General features: G+C 33.3%; 2 protein-coding genes across 2 annotated transcripts; both read left to right on the forward strand.

Annotated features, from left to right (window-relative positions):
- The first annotated feature begins 1062 nt into the window (after window positions 1-1062).
- LOC130951516 (FBD-associated F-box protein At5g60610-like) lies at window positions 1063-5009 on the forward strand. The gene is made up of 5 exons (XM_057880184.1): window positions 1063-1247; window positions 1506-1589; window positions 3015-4289; window positions 4377-4565; window positions 4690-5009. Exons 3-5 carry the CDS (start codon window positions 3033-3035, stop codon window positions 4891-4893), a joined length of 1650 nt encoding a protein of 549 aa, XP_057736167.1. The 5' UTR covers window positions 1063-1247; window positions 1506-1589; window positions 3015-3032; the 3' UTR covers window positions 4894-5009.
- A 13310-nt stretch (window positions 5010-18319) lies between these two features.
- LOC130948930 (protein FAR1-RELATED SEQUENCE 1-like) lies at window positions 18320-19266 on the forward strand. Its single transcript, XM_057877789.1, has 3 exons — window positions 18320-18328; window positions 18385-18810; window positions 19051-19266. The coding sequence occupies exons 1-3, from the start codon at window positions 18320-18322 to the stop codon at window positions 19264-19266; spliced, it is 651 nt and encodes a 216-aa protein (XP_057733772.1).
- The last annotated feature ends 1664 nt before the right edge of the window (window positions 19267-20930 follow it).

Here is a 20930-nt window from a genome sequence, read left to right on the forward strand (position 1 = left end):
ATCGATTGAATTATAACTCAATCGATTGGATTACAGTTTACCACTAAACAATCGATTGAAAATTGCCATGGTTTTAGCATAAGTCAATCGATTGGTCATATTAACCAATCGATTGAACGATGAAGAAACAGTGGATATTAAATAGACAGATAAAAAATTAAAAAAATAGATATTGAGTAGATGGATGTTCCAAAGAAAAACAATGAAATTTTTTATAATCAAAGAAAATGATACACGATTTCAATGGTGGGATTGAATAATTAGTGATGGATTATTCACCAATTTATAATGTTAATATTAAGGAAAAGATAAGATTAGAGTATCTAAATCAAAATAAAACCGCAAAAATTGAAGATAGAATTTTAAAGATAAGATAGATGAATAACAAGATAATTTCTAAAAACAATAACAAGATTGAAATAGGCGTAGTACACATTTCAATCGATTGGGTAGCACACTTCAATCGATTGAATTTGGTAAATTCATATTGTTTTGGTGAATTCAATCGATTGAGTAACAAAAGCAATCGATTGAATTGTGAGACCTCAGGTTATTTTGAAGCATTCAATCAATTGAAAATTCTAAACAATCGATTGAATTATACAAAATCCACATTTAATTCATTGTTCAATCGATTGATTTATGCGAAAACCATGCTTTCTTACAATTTTCAATCGATTTTTTAGTGGTAAACTGTAATCCAATCGATTGGTTTTCAATCAAACACGATTTTATGGTTCATCATGAACGTCACGGATTAAATATAATTTTTTAATCGATAGGAATGGCCAAAAAATTTATTAGGATCAATGGAAGATCTAATCCATTATTATTTTTGTTCTTAATTATTAATAAACATGATAGATTTATGATAAAATAATTATTTATAAAATAAAAAATAGTTTTTATAATTAAATAAAATATATGAGATTAATTTATAATTAAATAAAAAAAATTATTTAATAATTATTAAAAAAAATTAAAAAATATGTTTTATTATGAACTATTTAATGATCCAAAAAAGACCACCGGTGCCAAATAACAAACTGCTCTACACTAAAAATCCAGATCAAATATTTCAGTTTTTATTTAAACAAAAAGTAAACCTGATTTGATGTATTTTCAAATTAGATTAGATTTGGAGTTTTGAACACACTTGTCGTTCCTCTCCCACACGTTCGGTGGTGACCAATCCACAAACTCTTGCTCTCATTCTCACCGTCAAAACCCCGAATTAAATCAAGAAGGTGAGGGTCCCAATTCTCGTGGTTTTGTACTTTTTATCTAAGAGATGTTCTTTAATTTGAAACATACATAGTCTTTTATGGTGATTGTTTTCTGATTGTGTTATACGTTACCACGCTGCGTATAAAATTATATGACTAATTTCTTTAAAGTTACAAGGTATAAAATGGAAACATTAAAATTTTAGTTACTTTAAATTTAAAAATCATAATATATTATTATGATAACTGATTATGATAATGATTATTAATTATTTGTAGAAGAGGGATCAGATCATTAGCGTATCGAAGAGTCCTCAACAATGGAGTTGGAGAAAGACTAAACGAAGCCGCAAAATTTCTTCGGTAAATGCTCTTTCCTCAAATCTGTAATCATAGCTTTATTTCATTCTGTTTGTAGATCCTTTTTTCACCCTTTAAGTCCTTAAAGTTTATTTTCTGAAAATATTACATAGGGTTCGATTAAACACTTAAACTATCGTCTACATGCCACAATATTTTGGGTGATGCTGAAAACTTTATGTGCTTTATATTTATTTATTTTTAGTTTAATATGAAAATGCTCGTCCTGTAAAGTTGAGTTCCCATTTATTTTCTGAAAATTTTACATAGGAAGGATTCCGTTAAACACTTAAACTCATTTCTTTGAATATATATTTAATATCCATTTTTTGTCGTATTTTTAAATTTTTATAAATTTATTTGTTGTTAGTATTTTTAGAATTTGTTTTATTAGCAGTGCAAATTTTTAAATACTATTTTAATAATTTATCTTTTTTCAGGATGGACTAATTTGATGATTAGTTTTTTATATATGAATAACAAAATTAATTTTATATTTATAAACTACAGCCTTCATAAACAAAAAATGTAATCCCTTTTTGTATTTTTTATTTTTTTAGCGTATTTGGTAAATTCTATTAGTAAAAGTAAAAATACTCAAAAATAAAAATTATTTTTTTAAAAAAATTATAATTTATATTTTTTTAAAAGATTTTTTTAAATAAATATTTTTTACATAATAAATAAATAAAAAATACTTTTATTTTATTATATCTAAATATAATTGATAAATACAAAAAATCTTTTGCATGAAATATTCAAACATAAATTTTTTTTATAAGATTTTTTAAAAAAAAAACTCGAATAAAGATATTTTCTCATCAGATCACCAAATAAAACCTCTCCTTTCACTGTATAAGGTGAGTGTAAAATGGAATTTTTTTTAGTGATAAAGGGGATAGAGTCTGACATGTGCACTTTATTTTTTTTATATTAGTTTAACAATGGTATTTTTCTGAAATTTGGAATGTTAATTTCAAATGTGGTATGTTTAATTTGGATTAGGAACCGATTTTTATATGTTTCACGATTTTAAAAAGCACTAAAAATTACGATGGTTGAGTACATCAATCATCTTAGTTCCATAGAGAAAAAAATTAGCCCCTTGTTCTTTCTTTTGTCTTAACTCATCTAGATAGGTTCCACATTGATCTTTCATCTTTATATTATTATTATTATAGTATTTTATGAGTTTCAGATGGAGCATTTTGGGTCATGATGAAAATTTGATGAGCATTTGATGAATTTTACAATGAAAAATCTCATCATTGTACTTGGTTGAAAGTCATTCATAATCATAAATCCCTCGCTTCCCATATGAATCATTTTGATAATAAACATGTATTTTCTTTTTCTTTTTTTTTCTTTCTTTCTTCGCACTTTTATGAGTTGCAACGTATCCATCTATGATATTATACTCGCTATCAGTACTGAAGCTGGGAAAAAATGGACCAAATATCTGGTTTGCCAGAAGCTATACTTCATGACATTCTCGCAAGGCTTCCGGACAGAGATTCTGCCAGGACTAGTGTTTTATCAAAGGCTTGGAGAGAAACATGGTCTACGTTTCCGATATTGTCTATTTGCAGCGATCAGCTTTTTAGGAGTCAAGATGTAACGGTAGACAATTATCATAGCAAAATAGACAAAGTTATTGACTATGTTGGGAGAAAATCGCTGAGGCTCCGTGACCTAGGCTTAGCAATCAAAGAATTCAAGCTCATTATTGACTATGTAGACCATAAGTGCATGGCCCACCATGTTGATCTATGGATGAAGATGGCTATTGAAAGTTGTGGCCAAGTATTACATTTACAGCTTGGCCTCCCTGGTTACTATGTAGGGGGATACAGTCCGGACAGACTTTATGAGCTTCCACTCAGTGTCATTGAATCCAAATCACTTACTAAGTTGGTGTTGATGGGCGGAATCAGAGTTGACCAAGAATTCCTCACCCATTCCATCAAGCTTTACTCAGTGAGAATAATAAAACTATGCAATCTACTTTTTGCACATGAAGGGATTATAGAGCGTCTCATTTCTCATTGTCCTCTAATTGAAGATTTAACGGTGGTCGATTGTGCTGTATATAACCCTCCCATTAGCGGAATTCCTCAAGTGTTTGCGTTCAGTCTTGTGGAATCACTATTCTTGCATGGTTTACATAAGCTCAAGAAAGCTTATGTTCAAGGAATGCGGGAAGTATATATTGATGCTCAAAATCTTGAGAGCTTACGTTTAAATCTTGATCCAGATGCATCTTTCAAACTGAATTTATATAGTTGCACAAATTTGAGATGGTTGTGCTTATGGAATTTGAGGAGCATTGATATTGGAGACAAATGGTTTCTTGAACTATTTTCTAAATTTCCTTTCCTTGAGAGTTTGGAACTATACTATTGCTCTATGTCTCAGAGGATTAATATTTCGAGTGCTCAACTCAAGGTCTTGAAGTTATCATACTGCTCTAACATGGAGGAGCTTAACATTGATGCTCGAAATTTATTATCATTTGCGTATGAGGGTGTGGGAGACAACAAACCTGGTATATCTTTTCAGAAAAGTTCTAATCAATTGGAAGTCAATAGTTTATTTACGGGTGTGGATTTTCCGAGCCTCTGTAGCTTGAGGAAATTTGTCGAAAACATTAAACCCCAAAAGATTTGGGCATCAGTCTCCCTCTTTATCTGTTGGCCAGTTCTAGTAAGTATACACTTGCTATTACATTGGTTCATTCTGTTTGCATATTTGCCTATTTTATTTATTTGTTTGTTTGTCTGAATTATGTAGATTAAACCAGAGCAGGGTGCATTGCAAGTTTCATCTATTCCTCCAACTATAAAATGCTTGGAATTACAGTTTTCTCCGAAATATGAAGCTCACTATTTCCCTTTTATGAATTACTTTTTTTCAAGTTGCTGCCCGAACTCTATTTCATTGAGTTTTCGCTATTATGTTCATAGTAAAGCATTCATTGAGGTATGTCATTATTCTCCAATTTTCTCGAGTCTTGCATTTACAACCACAACAGTACTTCCATCCCAGCAGTGACCGTATAATGTGTTCTTTCTAACTCCATTTGTTATTTTGCAAAAAACAACAGTTTTTGTATGAGATATTGATGGGAAGAAAGGAAGGGAAGTGCCACTGCAGTTCAAGTAATACAAAATGCTGGTGGCATGCCTTGAAGATTGTCAAGGTTATTTGTTCGTTCAAGGTTGATGAGAACGCTGATTTTAAGACCATGTTAGATGCATTGCCAACATGTTATGCCGATGAAAATATTGGTTTTATCTTAGAATTGTAATCTTTCTAGTATCAACTGATAGATAGTCCTTATTTGGTTTAGAACATTGGCGTTGCTGCTGTATTAGGATAATTAGTATGTATGTACTTAAGCAGGTGCTTACACGTATATATCAAATGTTCTACAACATTTTCTCTCTTTATAAGGTAACGATACATGCGAATGTTCATGTTTAGAATTTTTTCTTTTTGCGAAAAAAATATAAAGTTAAAAACTAATCCTGTAGAAACAAATATAAAAGTGTGTTTGAAATGTCATCTTATTATTAAAATATACTAGATTAATATACACAAAAATCAAAACAAACTAATTATTATTTGCTAAGCTATTTATTAGTTTCTTCTCACTCTCTAAACGGTGTAAACTACTGCCTCACTAAGTACTCTATTTATTTTGCTATGAATATCAGAATCTGAATCTCTCAAATCCTTTGTCATTCTTCCCGAAAATGGTTTGACATAAATTTAGTATTACATGAAAACATAAAATAAAAGCATGACGTAAATGATACTGATTACTGAGGCCAACTTAACTCCGTGATAATTTTGAAGTAATTGATAATTAAGAGATTAAAATGAGCGTTAAAAACTTAAAATATTTATGTATTGAGGTGATATAAGTTGGCCTGACCTTCTAGTTGTATATTGTTATTGCTCACATTTCAATTATCCATTTATAACTTTTATGATTTGTTAATGCTATACTTGAAATCATAAATCATAATCCTAAATTATAATTTATAAACACTAAATTCTAAATTATAAATTATAAATCATAATATCTAAATTCTAAAACATAAATCATATATTTTAAGTGTTTAATTTTCATGTACTGACTATTATGTAATCATAACCGTTCTCTTAAATGATTATTAATGTAAAAAATAATTATTTTTATTAATATAACCATTATGTGATTAAAATAATTTTAAAGTAACAGTACACCAAAATTAAATTTATATCTTAAACCATAAATCATAAACTATAAATTCAAACTTTATTTTGTTTTGTTTCACTTTCAAATGTTTTTTAATTTTTACTTAAAGTTTTGGATGCTTCTATTATTTTTAGTTTTGAATTTTTACTAATATTTAATTATTTTTAGTTGTTTGTTATTTTTAAATTAATTGATTGAAATAATATTATTCTGTAGATTTTTTCTTTATATATATATATCCACTGTTTTTAAAAATTCAATTTAAAATTAGGACAATTTACATAAATAAATTGATTACTCTTTAAATTTATGCAATTGCATTCTTTCATACATGAAGACGCAAATACATTGTTTCATATATCTATAGAAATCGTTACTGACAATAACGATTTACGAAAACACATAATTCGCTGTAACCAGTCGCGGATTACATACAAATGGGGGAACACAGAAACCGGTAGAAGCTGTCGCGGTTTCTTTATTTATGCTTGGCAATAAACCGCTACTAGCAGTAACAGTTTACGTGTGTGAGAAAGTGTGCATAAACCGCTAGAGGGAGTAATGGTTTACGTTGAACAAGATATTTATCTGTACCATTTCGGTGTCAACTTATATGTTATGATTTTTTCATATCTTGTCTTCATATACATGGGCATGCAGAGTAGTCTTAGCAAGATCAAATTTTGATAATAATCTTATATGGTGTTTTATTTGTATTTCTTGCTTGTAAACTAGAATTTTGGCTTTATTTTGTTTGGTCAGGAGAATCCATGGCTTTGATTTTAAAAAATTTCTTATATATTTAGATGTTATTTTATTAGGTCAACTTATTTTATTTTGTTGAGCTTTTTAAATTTTATTGTGTGTTTGTGATTGAATAACTTAACTAAAGATTAAAAAAAATATATAGACATTTTTGCCAAAAATACTATCCACAATTTCTTTTCACAAAATGTTGAATGAATTTGCTTCTAACAAAATAGCTCACATTAATAAAAATATTTTTTTTTTTTACTTTACTTACAACTTTTACTTTGAATTATCTACTAAATAAATTATCTACCAATTTAATAAATTTTATATGAGCAATATTATAAAATTAGTACAATTCTTTTCAATAATTAACCAATAATATTTAAAAATATTGATTAAAAGTATAGTGTTAAACTGCTAAACTAAAAAGGTTGAATTGTTAACTAAAAATATTGACCAATATAACTTAAAATTACTAGTCCTTAAACTTTTTTCATTTTATATTTATAAAAAAGTTAAATTGTCTTTATATAGTTTCTTGATATTTGTAACTAGATGTTTACACTTAAAAAGTTTTCAATTAAATCTGTGTATTAATTTTTACTTTATTATTAAATCTCTATTAATAATAAATGTTACAAAATTATTTTTATCTATCTTAAAATATTAACTATTAATAAATATGTCTTGGTATATTTTATTAAGTCAAATATTTTTAAAACAATAAAAATATAATTACAAATTTAAAACAAGGTTAGAGACTCAATTAAAAATATAATATAAGTATGTATGCTTATATTTACAGTTTTTTAAACTAGGCAACAATTTTCCTCAGGAGAAAAAATAATTTTACTAGAAACTTGTATTCCTTTTACAGCAAAAATAATATGTAGTTCATAAAAGAATATAGTTTTACATAAATTTAATATTACATGAAGTATAAATTATAATTTTAATATCTGAAAATATATAAGGTTTGAATTCCGTAAATTGGTTTATTCGGTGGACCTTTGATTGTGTTTTGTTATGACTCACATTTGATTTATAGATTTATATTTTGAATGTATGATTTGTTCTAACTCAGAAGTTTAAACATATATTTTAAGAGAAAATATTCAGTTTAGTCGTTGAAGTTATTCTCAAATTTTAAAAAAATCTTTAAAATTTTAATTGCTTCAAGTTAATCTCTAAATTTTTTAATTGACTCTGTGACAAAAACTATTATAGAGACTAATATAATTAAAATTTAAAAAATTTAGAAATTAAATTAAAGCAATTAAAATTTTAAAAATTGAATTGAAGCTCGAGCATAATTTTAGGAACTAAATTCAATATTTTCTTTATATTTTAACTTTGGATTGAAGCAGCTTTTCTCCCAACCTATATATAATATTATTACAAATTTGTTCTAATACTTACAAATATTGTAATTCTTTTGTTTTAATGTTTATATATATTTAAAAAAATCTTAATTTCAATCTAATTGTTTAAAAGAAAGTTGAAAGAATTTCGGTGCTGATGCACTTGAACCATGATTTAGTGTTGAGCTACATGATCTTCGAACATTCATTCAAAAAAGAAATTTAGTTATCATAATAAAAGAGTCAAATATTTTAGTATTTTTATATTTTAAAAGTCTTGTTATTTTTGTTTAGGTATTGATTTTAATGCTCACATTCTGTTTTCTAAATAGAAATATATAAAACGGGCCTGCTACACATACAAGCCTACAAGCAAACAAGTTGGCCCAGCCCAAACAGAAATCACGCGTATGAAGAGAGATAAGATGGCGCGTCAAAATCACGCGCTCAACATTCGAACGGTTACGTATGACAGACTCTTCCACTTCTTCCACTTCTTCCATTTCTCAAGGCGCTTTCAAAACAACGAAACCCTCTCATTTTCGAGCGAAAATCAAGTTTCAAAATATAGAAATGGTAGTTCGAAAACTGCATCAAAACACCATCAACCTCTCTGTGAAGAATCTGAAGAAAAAACAAACCAAGAATACTCAACGTAAGTCCATTAAAATACTGTATATTTTACTTTTCTTCTACGTCGTTCTTCTAGGGTTTACTATTACTCTTGCTTCTTTGTTACACTGTTCTAAGTTATACGTCGTTCTTCTAAGTTCTACGTCGTTCTACATTGTTATTCTAAGTTCTCCTGCTATTTTTGTTGATTTTTGGGGGTTTATTCCGTAGATTCGGGGGTGTAAACTGCTTAACCTTGTAATGTGGCTCGATATTGAAGCATGGTTGAGTGATATCTGACTGATATCTATATGGATGTATCTGAATAATATCTATGGGTGTATCTCACTGTAATCAATGGGTGTATCTTGTTTGACATCTTTGGGTGTATCTGAATAATATCTATGGGTTTATCTCACTGTTATCAATGGGTGTATCTTGCGAATATCTTTGGGTGTATCTGATTCATATATATGGGTGTATCTTACTGTTATCAATGGATGTATCTTTTTGTTATCAATGGGTGTATCTGAGTCATATATATATGGGTGTATATTACTGATATCTTTGGGTGTATTTTTAGTTTCAGAGGAAATGGCAGCAAGAAACCAAACTAAAGACCTTAAATATGCCACACATCTCCTGAATGATAAGTTCAGAAACATGACTGAGGAAAAGAAGGCGATTGTGAGGGATCTTGGATTCGGTGGGTTGATGCACATCCCACCACTGAGGGTGGATCACCAACTCTTAAGGGAGCTGGCAAACAACTTCAAACTTGGGGAGAACAAACTGAAGACAGGATATGGTTCTTTCCAAATAACCCCAAAAAAAATAGGTGATGCGCTTGGCATCAATGCAACAGGTAATTAGCTCAAAATTATAGATGAATATTAAGTTGTTGCTTGGGTGTATATTAACCTGATGCTTGGGTGTATTTGAACCGACTTGGATGCTTTGTTGTCTTCCTTTTTGTAGGAGATCTATTTCCTGAGAAAGTTGACTATAAGAAACTTTCTGATGATGACAAAATAATTTATAGAAGATTCCAGGGTAAGACCCTCAAAAGTCTTACCGATGAAATGATGGAAATCGGCGTTGGCAACGAAGAGGAACGCCTGATGTTCAAGAGGATATTCATCCTTTACATACAGATGGCGTTCCTTTTGCCAACGACGATAAACAAAATATCGCCCGTGCACCTGGGTTTAGGGTTTAGGGTTTAGGGTTTAGGGTTTAGAGGAGAGAAACTGGGGGGGGCATGTTTTGACCTTCATGATCAAGGGCATAACAGACTATCAAGAGAAGAAGAAGAAGGCAATCAATGGCTGCCTCTTCGCCCTGATGATAATCTACTTTCATCTTTCAAAAAACAAAGGCAAGAACAGGGTTGAAAGACCACCAAAGCCATGGATTGCCAACTGGACTAAGGAGCAGTTGGTGGAAAGAATGAATGCAGAGAGAGAGAAAATTTTGGTGAGTAATCATAATAAGTTGGTGTATTTTATTTACCCGAATGGTGCTAACTAAAATATCTCATGTTTCAGGGGATTGTGAAGTTGGCAGAGACAAGAGAAAAAATGAGAAAAAAAGAAAAAAAAAGAAAAAAAACAAGAAATAAAAAAAATAAAAAAAATAAAAAAAAGGAAGGCGAGCCCAACATCGTCTTCGGACACAGAAACTACTGACAGTGATACTTCTACCTCTGAGTCTGAGGCTCAAGAAGACTCAGAGGATTCGGGAAGAAAACACCCCGGCAAAAAGGAGAAAAAGTAAGTACCATACTTGGGTGTAATTTCTTTTTCGGTTTGGGTGTATTTTGTTTGTCCACGTTGGGTGTATGTAGCTTATTAAGCAGGGTGTGTTTCGTTTGCTGCGTTGGGTGTATATTGTATATTTAGTTGGGTGTATCTCGTGAATTCATTTTGGGTGTATTTTTAGTATGTTCTAAATGACAATTGTTTGCCTTCCAAAATGGACTCAAGAAAAAGAAAGCAGAGGCAAGAGGAGTCAGATTCTGACTCAGAATCTGAATCTGAACCAAGTGATGAGTAATGTCCTGAAATTATTACTCCTTTCTTTTGGCTTCTTTATAAAGATTTTGTGTATTAACTGAAGTGTCTTTTATTGACTTATAGGAGCGAAGAATCATCACCTGGGAAGAAGGAGAAGAAAAAGAAAAAAACAAAAACAACTCCAAAAAAGTAAGCAATTCTTTGGATAAAATTCTGTGATAAAATTAATTTTTTATTTCTGATTGGTACTGTTTTTTTTTTCCACCCAGAACACCACAAAAAAAAAAGAAAAAAGTTGTTGTGGAGGATTCACTTCCTGAGGAAGATCAATACTTTGACGGGTACAGTACCTCGTAAGCTATACTACGGTCTATCATCGTAATTATTTTTGTTAATATCTTATTTTATGAATGTAGTGAGAGATATGAAATATCGAGTGACGAACTTGATGAATGGCTAGGGGAAAACGTTCATAAATCTGCTACAGAGGGGTATGTCTTGCTGGGCTGTGTATTTGAGATTTTGGTGTCTTTTGTTTGCTAATAACTGTATCTTGTTTCGCAGGGACAACCAAGCTGACCTGCGATCGACAGAAGGTCGCTATGTGTCCTCTGAAACGTAAGAAGCTTTATTATTTAATAAAATCTTGTTATCATGATTTGGATGTATTCTGTGAAACAATTTGGGTGTATTTTGTGGATCAAGTTGGGTGTATCTTGTTTACTAAGTTGGATGTATATTTCGTTTGAATAACATGAAATCTGTTTAGACTACCGGCTGTGAACTTGGGAAGTGATGATCCTTCCTCTCAAGCACGCACAGAACAGAGTAGTGTAAACCAGCCGTCTCAGAGCATGTAATTTCTCTTTCAAATAACCGTTACTTTTGTTCTTCTAATAACTTCTACTTCTAATTCTGTATATATTTTTTTTAGAAAAAAAAGCCCTTTATTATTTTATTCAAGAAAAAAAAGGCAGAAAAAAAAAGCAAAAACTGCAATTATGTAAGTTCTCAAAAAACAAAGCCCGTCTTCTTTTTGAATTATTCGGGTGTATTTTTCAACCTTCTTTGGGTGTATTTTAGGTTGACTCCGAATGATTCCAATATAATGGTTGTTAGGGAACAAACGCCGTCGGAAGCGCTTGCAATGTGAGTTTTCCAAGAATATTTCAACCTTATAACCTTATTATTTTCAAATATGTTGTTAACCTTTCATTTTTATTCTTGTTTAGAGTCCCGATCCAGTTTTTTGTGCCGGCATCCCAGCAAACAACCACTGACGCAGATTCCGAACCAACCCCTATGCTACAGATTGAAGGGGCTAGAGAAACGTAAGAAAATAATATTGGGTGTATATTTATTTAGAGTTTGGGTGTATATTTGATAACAGTTTGGGTCTATATTCTTCCTGATTAATTTTGTGTAACTGTGCAGCACTCCTGAAACCCCCAAACAACTTCAAGAAACAACACCCAAGCTTCCCCCAGCTCCAACAAAAATGTAAGTTCATTAGACTAGAATCAATCTTTGCTTATCATCCGTATATTCTTATTCTTACTCTTATTCTTATACATAATGATGCAGTCATCCAGACGCAGAGGACGCTGCTGCGCTATTGATGATGGCACGGACAGCAACCTATGTTCCTAAAACAGATCCGGGGATGCCATCATTCAGCCTCGGATTGACAGATTCAAGCCAGGAGGGGGCGTCGACGCAGGAGACAGAAAGGGAAAAATCTCCAGAAACTGCAACTATGCTAGAACAATTGGACAGTTTGGTCCAAAAGTTAGCAAGCAGTGCGTCAAAGGGAAAAGACGAAAGTCCACAAATTCAGAGGGAGACTGGGGGAGAAAGTTCTGCAAAGTTTGAGACTCCTGGGGGAATAAATCAAATTCCGGATGATATGAAACAAAAGTGCTACATCTGGGGGACGAGACTGAAGGAAGACGCAGATGGAAATACTAACGAGTATGAGGAGATGTGCACTCTAATTGGCCAAGGAGAATACATTTTGATCAGAATGCACCTTGCATCCCTCCAGGCAAACAGTGATATAGAATCTCAGGTAATTTTAGACTAACATTAATGTTTTTACACCAAAATCAACTGCGACGTTTATTAATGTAAAATTGATTTCGGCATATATTTCTAGATTGCATCTTCCATCTGCCTCATCCTAAACCAGAAAAATGAAAAGAGGTTTCAGGAACAAATATACTGTCTCCCCCCTGATATTGTGGTAAGTGTTACTTCTATGAACTTTGGGTGTATTTTATGCTTTGATTTGGGTGTATTTTGTGCTTTGATTTGGGTGTATGTTGTGTATTTTCGGTTTTTCATTTCTTGTATCGCAATTCTTGCAGAGCATGGCACTTTCGGATCACCCAAGGGGGGAATTCATATCCCCGAAAACGAACAAAGAATTCAGGGTGGAAGCCTACCCGAGTTTCATTGAATTCATAGATAGAAAAAAATTAAGTTCGCATCCATATGTAAGTTTTCGTTTCGTAAATTTGTTAGTACGCTTATTCACTTATATGCCAAATAAAATAACAGACTGTTGAAATGTGGCAATCCTTCAGATTTTTGCTCCTGTTTGCCACTCGGGACATTGGTGGTTATGGCTGATAAATACAACAAAGCGGAAATGTCAAATACTTGACCCGCTACACAAAAAAGCTCCAAGCGATGAGAGAAAGGACATTAATAAATTCACTGTAAGTTGCCTCTGTCTTCTTTACTTTAATAGATAGGTCTATTTTGAAGGTTGAGTTGGGTGTATATTCCATATTCAGTTGGGTGTATCTTGTCCATTCATTCGGGTGTATTACTGATTTGTTTTGGTATTTAAGGGATATGTATTTTCAAGATTGATAACATATGCCGGCGGGAAAACTCTCGAGAAAGGCGAGAAGGAGAAGGAAATTAAAGCCTCATATGTTAAAATTTCAGGCCAAAAAACAAGGTATAAATTTGTGACTCTGAACATTAAACTTTCCTAAATGAGATTTGTAATTTATTTTCTTCGTTTTCAGCTATGACTGCGCTATCTACGTAATGAAGTGGCTTGAGTTAATAGACACGGAAAACATTAAAAAGGGAAAATATGAATGGGATAATTGGACACAGGTAACTGTCTTTAGAACTATATAACTCTGTATTACTTTACTGAATTAATATTTCTGTTTAAACATAACATACTTTTTAATTGTAGGAGGAGGTGGACCACTATAGAGTGGAGTATGCTTCCCGGATACTATTCAGTGAGATGAATACACAGAGAGATCGGGCAATTAGAGAGAGTAGTGCTATAAGGCTGTCGAAGCCATCCTCTGTATTATTGAGTCTGTTTTGTCAGATTAATTCTGCTGATATAGAAACTGGGTAGTTTGTAAATTGAACAAATGATGTAAATATTTGCCATTTATCAACAACTTCTATTCCATGTATATTTTTTCCCATAGTTAAACTATCTGTGCTGGTAAACTGTCTGTGATGTATTCAAAAACTGTATTACAGGTGGTAAAACATAAAGCAAAAAATCAAGGCATACGCATATTATAAACTGTTACACCCAACGCAAGTCTAATAATACACCCGAGGTTGAATAAAATATACACCCAATTGTCTGTGCTGTATTCAAAATGAATGAATTACATGTACTAAAATATGAAAAAAAAAACATCAACTGAAATATACGCCCATAAACCTGTGAAATTTTACAGCTTTTGTTCTATATGTATCTATATATGTGTCTATATGTAAATTGTCAATTAACAAAAATACACCCAAAAGTAACAGTGATTTTACACCCATACTCTTTATAACTATACACCCAAAGAGTTATCCCCTGTTGCTGATACCCTGAACTGATAATTTATAACTTGTCCCTGATATTGGCTGCAACTTGAATGCGCCACTGATGCAGCATCAAACAGGTTTATCTGAATATAACACTCACGCATTAGCTAAACTATTAACTAGAAAAATAAACTCAATCACCACAAATTTAAAGAACATTACATTTACCTCGCTTAAAACTTTCGTCTTCTTCTTCTTTGTGGCATTTGCAATCTGTTTCTCCAGCTTTGAACCTAGCCTGTTTTTTGGACGTCCTCTTGTTCGAATCCTTGGCGGGCTTTGAAGCTCGTTAACGGATTCCAAGTTGGCGTCTTCGTGGGATAAAGAAGATGTCCCCTTCCTTTTGCCTTTTAGTGCTTCCATCTCGGCCATGACGTTATCGTACGCACGGTGCAGAATTGCAGTCAGCTCCTCCGATTCGGAGGCAAATTCGCAAATATTTTGCGAACAAAAAACCAATTGGTCGAACCTCTTGCTTCTTGGCTCCATTAGTGGCTCGTCGTGGTTGCTCTTGATGTGTGTGTGTTGCCTCTTTACCTTCTTGCTCCATCGTTCCAGTATGTATCTAGGGGACACTTGGCTTACTTGTTCGAAGCTTAACACGCTTAGTGCGTGACGGCACAGTATCCCTCTCGACTCGAATAATAAGCATTGGCACTTTACCTCGGCTGCAACTGAGTCGTAGGTAACCGCGAACTTGTCGAATATTGAGCTGGAAACTTGTTCTGCGACTTCGTATACTGAATAGCCTAGAGCGGAATTCTTTAATCTGGTGATGCAATTCGCCTTTCCTCTGAATTGGGCTTGGACTTCCCTAAACTTTGCGTGAGTGTACGCATCTTGAAACTGAGCTTCGATGGAGGATTTGGTTGCACACGGTATGACCGTATGAAAATCTGCAGCATCTGATTCTCTCTCTGCTTGCTCCCTGCTTCCGAGGCAATTATCGTACTGTTTGACGAACTGAATGAGCGAGCTGTTCCGGGTGATGTACTTGTTAAAAAATGAATGCATGCTCTCGCTCCTTTGTGTGCTTCTCATCCCTGCCCAGAAGTGGTGGTCCAGATAGATAGGAACCCATATGTGACGGTCTTCGTACAGATCTGCATAATACACCCAAACACACACAGTAAAATACACCCGAGAGATCGTACAATTTACACCTCTGCTGCAGATTTTAAAAACACATTACCTGAAAGCCACTTGTTGTCCGCAAGACCAAAATTCACCAGAAAATCGTTCCAATTCCTATCGAATGAGTCTTTGCTGTGAGAGTTCCAAACAACATGGCTCATTTGTTGTTCGATATCGGCATGTTCCTTGTACCCGTTTAATTTGCTTGGAATCTTCTTCATGATGTGCCAAATACACAAGCGGTGAACTGTTGTTGGCATACAGGCCTCTAGAGCCCTTTTCATTGATGCGCACTGATCGGTGAGAAAACCTTTCGGAGCGTTTCCTCCCATGCAACGAAGCCAGCATTGAAATAACCATTTGAATGAATCAATTTCTTTGTTCTTCATCAAAGAGCATCCGAGAAGTGTTGACTGACCGTGGTGATTCACCCCGACAAAAGAACCACAGACCAAATTATACCTGAAACGAATTACCATGGTACAGAATGCAAAATCATTAGGTACACCCCAAAAATGCTTCGAATACACCCAATGAAACGGCCAATATACACCTCTGCTGCAGATTCGTAAAAATAAATTAATTTAGCATCATAAACAGGGACATTTTGTTACCTGTTTGTATTGTAGGTGGTGTCGAATGAAATGACGTCTCCGAAATACTCAAAGGCGGCTCTGCTTCTTGCGTCGGCCCAAAAAGCCAGCTTAATCGATTGATCCTCCTCGAGTTCGAGCTCAAAAAAGAAATTCGGATTCTTCTCTTTCATTCTTAAGAAATATTTCCCGAATTCCTTTGCATCTTCTTGTTCGGAAACATTCCGCACTTCCCTGGTAATGTAATTCCTCACGTCCTTTTCGATAAAATTTAACTCGCGGTGACCCCCGGCAGCCGCAACAAATGATTGGTAGGTTTTGCTTGGTCTGATACCGGCCTCGTCGTTATTCTCTATCGTACGACGAATGGACATGCTTAGTTCCCTGTGCTGTTTGAGCATCTCTGCTTTGCTTGGACAGCAGGGGTGTGAATGATCCAGCACAACCTTTGAAATGATCCAAGCACCGACATCCTTCAATGTGTGTATATAAATTCTTGCAGGACAGTTTAAACCGGCTGTCGGATTGATCTTCTCGGTTGGAGATATTTTAGATTTCCATTTTCCCTCTCTGCTACATGTAATCAGTTGATTCTTAATCTCGTTTCCCTTCCTATTTGTGCACCGAACTCTTGTAGAGAAACCTGCAGCCTTGGCGTAGTTCCTGTAAAATTTTCCGGCATCTTCAAGGGTCGTAAAGGTCATTCCGACCTTCGGAACAAGCTCGTCATCAACAACCGAGAGAGGCTGCACAATACACCGTGTCAGAACTGTGAATACACCCATAGATATGATACAAATACACCCAATCATGTCTAATATGATACACCCGAACCGAAACAACTCAACTACAGAATGACCTTTAAAGCCATAAACTGTCAATACACAGGCTGCAGAATACACCATATCAAAAACTAAAAACACACAATCATGTCTGATATAATACACCTGAACAACAACAACTCAATTAAAAATAACAAAAAACCAGTAAAGTGTATATACACCCACACTTATAGCTAAAATACACCCAAAGAAGAATTGATCTACACCCGAGCGTCTGCTATAAATTCCAGGTAATTAAACAATGTTCAGCAATTTTTAAACTACACAATGCTATACAAATTACTGTAAATCAAACCTCAAGAACTTCGTTAGATTCGAATTCATAATCCACATCGCCTGGATTCAGCACAAAATCTGAGCTTGAAGGATCCATTATCTTCAAAACGAGTTCGAACTTTGATTTCAGAAAACAACAAATCAAAAGAGAAAACGAAGCTCGAGTTGCAGAGAGAGAAAAAGATAACGTAAACGAAGAACATACTAGTGAGAAAAGAAGAGGAAAAGATCGATGGAGAAGAATGAGGGAAGACGCGCGAGAAGAAGAACAACCAAATCTCAAAATAACGAAAACGAAGAAGGAAACAAATATTTTAAATTTGGAAGTTAGATATACGCGGCATATTATATAGCGCGTGTAATCAACGTACGTGGAGGAGCGCGTATTTTAAATTTATTGTTTAATAAACTTGTAAAGCATACAAGCCCTAATGGCTTGTATGCAGAGCTTTTCCGTATATAAAAATAGTTTCTTTTATATTTTCTTTTCTTAATCTAACTTAAATTTGTATATATGATATCACACTCTAACTAAAATTAAGAGAATCCAGGATCTGATGCATAGCATTTTTTCTAAAAAGAGGCCACTTACATAAAGACATAAAAAATGTCTTTTTTTAAAGACGTGCATACGTGTTATAATATAATTGGACATCTTTATTAAATCAGTTAATAAATTATTTTTTAATAAACCAGAATAAAATCGGTTTATTATAACAAAAATAATAAACCTAATTGTTCTTATTATAATTATTAGATTCGGTTTGTTCCAATCAATTTACACAATATAAACCAAATTATATTTATATTTTTTTATAAAAAATAAATATATCCTTAATTTTTTATTTTACAAACATTTAAATTTCTAATAATTTAAAAATACAATTAAGTCTCTATACAAAAAATTGTAACCCTAACCCTTTAGGCCTTTATCCTCCCCAAGCCCAAATTTAAGCCTAATGGTGAAATAAATTGTAACCCTAACCCCTTCTGAGATTCTCCCAAGCTCACTCGATCATGCTCAAACCTGGAAAGAAGGGATGTTCTTGGTAATACAATTCATCAATTCCCAGATTTAAAGTCGCAATCTTTCGAGAATTTACAGGAACTTACAGCAGGTAAAGTGGCTGCTAATCTTGAAAGCCCCAGGTCGAGAATTTACAGGAATTCACCTGTTGAACCTTATGTGGGACAGGAGTTTGAGTCAGAAGCAGAGGCACATGTATTCTACAATGCATATGCCACGAGTGTTGGATTTATCGTACGTGTTAGTAAACTCTCGCGATCAAGGATCGATAATTCTACTATTGGGCGGATTTTTGTCTGCAACAAAGAGGGATACAGGATGACTGACAAGCGTGAAAATGTTATACGGCAAAGGGCTGAGACAAGGGTTGGTTGCAAGGCAATGATAATGGTAAGGAAAGTAAAATCCTTTAGCTGGGTTGTTACATGTTTTGTAAAGGAACACACACACCCTCTTGCTGGTCCAGGAGGTGGCAGAAGGGATTTCATCTACAAACAATATCCGGTCAGTTCTCCTTCTTCCATTGCTATGCACTACTAAATTAGTTATCTTCACAGTTACTTCATGCCAGATTGATTAGAAATGACAAATTGGATGGATCATGATGTCACTATTAAGCTAAATGTTGGAGATTAGCATCAGGCTATTTCAGAATGAAGTTTTTCAGGATAATATTGGTTCTTTTACATGTTTTCAGCTTATTTTCCCCCACTTACCTCTTTGTTTTCTAATACTATTTTCCAGGGCGAATGGGATAGAATTCGGGAATTAAATCAGCAGTTGACAGCAGAGAAAAAGAGGTCTGTCACCTACAAAAGACATCTTGAAGTTGAGCACATTGACGTCGACGAGTATAACGAGAGCCTATTGAAGAAAATACAACACATAGTAGACAATGTAAAGGAGATGGAAAGCAAAGAAGAACAAAGTCAATTGAACTTTCAATCAGCCACCCTTTAAATAATTTTCCGTCCGACGAAACACAGAAACCAACCGTCAATTCAAAAATACTGCGATGCGAAGCATACAAAGTGTAATGTTAGTAGTATTCTGCTAATTGCTGATCCTAGGGTGTTTGCTCTCTGTTCCTACTTTAGATGTCTGGTGGGGTTCTCATGCAATGAAATTCATTGTATTGTTTTCTTATTTATGCTACGAATGAATGACACTTTTAATTGGTAGAAGAAGAAAGCCAATTACTGTCAATGCCTGGTTTCATCTGAGTTGATTCTTGTGGTGTTGTGCCAAAAATATGATATTATTACTCAAGAGAGGCATTCAAATGCCATGGTAGAGTTGAATTGTTCCATTTTTTTATTGGGTTTGTAAAACATGATCCAAGGCTTTGACTCTTGTGTCTAGTAATGATTAATCTATTTTGTATATATAATGAGACTTGTATGAGCATGTTGTGCTCCCAATCCATGTTCATGTTTTCTCCCTTAGCTCAGCTTCCATCAATTGATTTGCTGTAAACTGTTATGTATGATTTCCTTTGCTGCAACGAGTGAAGTAATCAATGAAAGTTCAACCTTCCATTGCTAACTAGATTTACTACTATTAAAAATGGTTAAGACATTAGAGTGGATCTCAAGTATATAATCCTAAAATTTGCTTTCTGAATTTATTGTTTCATTTTTCCTTTGGTGTTATCATGAGAATGAATTTGTTGATTATTTACATAATCGTTACTTCTATATGTATTTTTTTTACTATTTATTTTCTTATTCCCATGTCTTATGGGAATCTTAGGATGTATTCAGCTTGTATTTTTATTTTTAGTACTGAAAATAAAAAACATTGAAAATGGTAATAGGAAATAAAAATAAAAATAAAATATATTTTATGTTTCAAATAGATATCACAAAATAAATAAAATAATATATATAAAGTATATATCAAAAAGTCACCACAAACTTCAGACACACACAACAAATTTTCCATATAAAAATGCAGAAGTCATAGATTAAAATGTAGTTTAAATACAAAATAATGTCATATTCTTAGTTAGGTAGTTCTCTTCATAAAAAAAGGTCAAAATCAAACCATAGGATATATGAGCAAACCATAAGATATACGCCAAAACATTAGAAGAATTACAATTGAACTAAGAAGCAACTATTAATAAGTAGCAGAGCTCATGATATGGTGCATCCATTAGCATCACCATAATATGAGCATGGAGGAGGAGGAGGAGGAGGAGGAGGAGCCTGTTGCTGCGGCTGTGGTTGTGGTGGATAACGCTGTTGATGATGATAGTAACTATATTGATACGGTGGTTGTTGTTGTCTACCATAACCCATTGGAGAAGGAACACATTCATTGTGGTTGTTGTGGTTGATGCACATTATGTTCCTCCTATTTGCTATCATAAACCAGGTTCATGATCCCAAAAAGCATCTGGATCCGGACAAAAGAGAGAAAAATCTTGGATTTCTCTATTTGCTATGTGCCAATTGACAAAGCGAGCTTGTATCGACTTGAACAGAAAAAGGATGACCGGAAAAAGCCAGCATTTATCATCTTCCCTGCAAGACCATATCCAAACTTGAACACAAGGACCAACATAAAATATACTAGAAGCAAAGCAAAAAGCCCATCTAAAAGCAGTTTCTCAGAAGAAT

Source organism: Arachis stenosperma, chromosome 9, assembly GCF_014773155.1.
Source record: "Arachis stenosperma cultivar V10309 chromosome 9, arast.V10309.gnm1.PFL2, whole genome shotgun sequence".
NCBI lineage: Eukaryota > Viridiplantae > Streptophyta > Magnoliopsida > Fabales > Fabaceae > Arachis > Arachis stenosperma.